At 65.7% G+C, this 2361-nt stretch overlaps 1 protein-coding gene across 1 annotated transcript; it reads left to right on the top strand.

Moving 5' to 3' along the window:
• Nucleotides 1–1567: 1567 nt before the first annotated feature.
• On the top strand, nt 1568–2361 carry MNEG_13423 (dihydroneopterin aldolase; the record flags this gene model as incomplete). Its single annotated transcript, XM_014038106.1, has 3 exons — nt 1568–1612; nt 1768–1902; nt 2125–2361. 3 exons carry the CDS (start codon nt 1568–1570, stop codon nt 2359–2361), a joined length of 417 nt encoding a protein of 138 aa, XP_013893560.1.

Below are 2361 nucleotides of genomic sequence, written 5' to 3'. Positions count from 1 at the left end.
CCTCCGCATCCCCCGGGATGATGACGCCGCCCAGCTTCTGCATGCGCCGCACCGCCACCTCAGCGAACGCGTCAAACGCGTCAAGCGACTCCTCTTTGCTGCCCGTGGCCTTGGTCTTGAGGTCGCTGGCCGAGGCGGCCATCTCCGCGCTGAAGCCGTCGATGGCGCTGGTGGCCTTGTCAGCCAGCTGCTGCGCAGCTTCCTTGGCGGCGGCGGCCTGAGGGGGGGGAGAGGGGCCAGCTTCAGGGGGGCCCGAGGCGTGCCGCGGCGCGGACTGCGTGCGGCTGGAGGGTCGCGCGTTGCTAGCAGGGGCCGCCGGCGCTGCGCGCTGACATACAGAGGGTGTCCCGCGGCGGCAAACTGTTATGAGTCACATGGGCTGGCGTGCCTGTCAAGTGGACTGCGCGCCGAGCTGGCGCGCCTGTCACATGGACTGCGCGCGCGTCATGCGAGTACTCAGCCGCTGCGCCATGAGTCGTGCACGCGACCTGCATGCGGGCCTCTCGCGCGCCCCCTCCAGCATGCCCACGCCATGACGCCAACGCACCGCGCTCGCGAGGCCCTCCTGGGCCTGCTTTGCTGCCTCGGCGCCCTTGGCCGCAAGCTTATCAAAAGCTTCGCCCGCGGCGCCGGCAGCATCCGACGCTGCGACAGGCGCGAGGTGACGCCGCGGCAACGCAGCGGCGATCGGGGGGTTTCGCTGATAGGGATGCGCGCCATGCAGGCGGCGCGCGCGTTTCACTTGCCGCCCCGTGCACGTCGGCGCTGCACCGCGGGCGCAGAGGGTTCGAGGCGGCCACAGCCGGTGACGAGATGGCGCCCGCCACAGCCATTGGTAGGCAACCCCCGTTGCCCGACTTGAGACTGGTCAGAGCAGCCCTGCAGCTCACCATGCGGCCGGATGGGGCGTGCCAGGCGGGCCGGGCGCTGCCGGAGAGGCATTCTAGCGATCTGAGCGCCAGGGGCGCGCACTCGCCCCTGGATCATGCTCCTGGCAATCATTACGGATTTCGGCTTCAAAATCACTGCACCAGATGCAAACACAAGCGGAAGGAGTCAGTCCAAACTGATCGAGCAGCGTGCGTAAGGGCCGCTGCAGAAACGAATGTGTTGGAACGAAGAAGACCAACTGATGCCAACAACTTGCATTGACTGATGTCAAACCATTCTCGCGACACACACCCGCGCCACCGTTCCGGGTGACGAGAGACTCGTAAACGCTGGCTTTTCCTCCATGAAAGCAGCTGATCCGTTGCACGACTGGAGTATTGCTTGCCGTCAATGCAACCATCGCATCTGCCGTGTTCAAGCATCAAGATCAACACGTCCCTATCGCCTATCACAGCAGATGCGTTCATGGGCATGTATGGACCGTATGGTGGTTCTACCAGCACTTCTAATGAATACAGCTTGGTGCTTGCCGCCTGCGCTATGTCGAGCGGGCGGCAGAGCGGGGCAAATGCAACGGCATTGTTGCAGCAACAGCGGCACGGCCGCCAGCGAGGGAGCACGCGGCAAAAGCAGCATTGAAGCCCAGCGGGATTTGCAGCTGATGGACACCATCCAAATGCGCGGTCTTCTCTTTCATGGCTTTCACGGCGTGTTCCCAGAGGTGGGTGCGACACGCTCACCCCCACATGCTCGGGCACCCGCACTGCGGCCGGCCCGTCGCGCCCGCAGCGCCGGCGCTGCGACCCCCCCCCAGCCATGCATACACACAAGCAAACACCCCGCACGGCGTGCGCCCGCCGTCTTGCCAGTCTCTAGGAGAACAAGCTGGGCCAGAAGTTCCTGGTTGACGCAACGCTGTTCTGCGGCCCCGCGGGACTCGCGGCGGCAGGGCGCTCTGACGAGCTGCGCGACAGCGTCAACTATGCGGCCGTCTACAACTCGGTCCAGGAGGTGGGGGCCAGGGGTGCGCCCCGGGGCCGCGGGGTGCCGTTTGCTCGCGTGTCTTGGCTCGGGCGTTGAGCTGGTTGGTGTGTGTCTGCTGGCGTAAGCAGGTCGGGCCGCTGCCTGTTGTCCGCGACTCGATCTGTCCTTTGCAATGGGAGGGCAGCTGAACGCGAGGTGTGGCGTGTTCTGGATTCAGTCTGCTGCCATCATTTGTTCGACAACCGACAGGTGATGGAGGGCCCGCCCTTCAAACTGGTGGAGGCCGCAGCGCAGGCCATCTGCGACCGCGTGCTGGCGCAGGAGCCGCGGGTGTCGGCTGTGCGGGTGGCGGTGCGCAAGCCGCACGTTGCGCTGAGCGGGCCGCTGGAGTCAGTAGGTGCGTCTTGGGTGACTGCAGGGGGTGCGGGCCTCATGGAGGCGGCCGACAGCTGCGCGCATGGCAGCGAGGTTGTGACAAAATGTTGA

The sequence above is a fragment of the Monoraphidium neglectum genome, assembly GCF_000611645.1.
Source record: "Monoraphidium neglectum strain SAG 48.87 unplaced genomic scaffold scaffold03814, whole genome shotgun sequence".
NCBI lineage: Eukaryota > Viridiplantae > Chlorophyta > Chlorophyceae > Sphaeropleales > Selenastraceae > Monoraphidium > Monoraphidium neglectum.
This window is presented reverse-complemented; position numbering and strand designations above follow the sequence as displayed.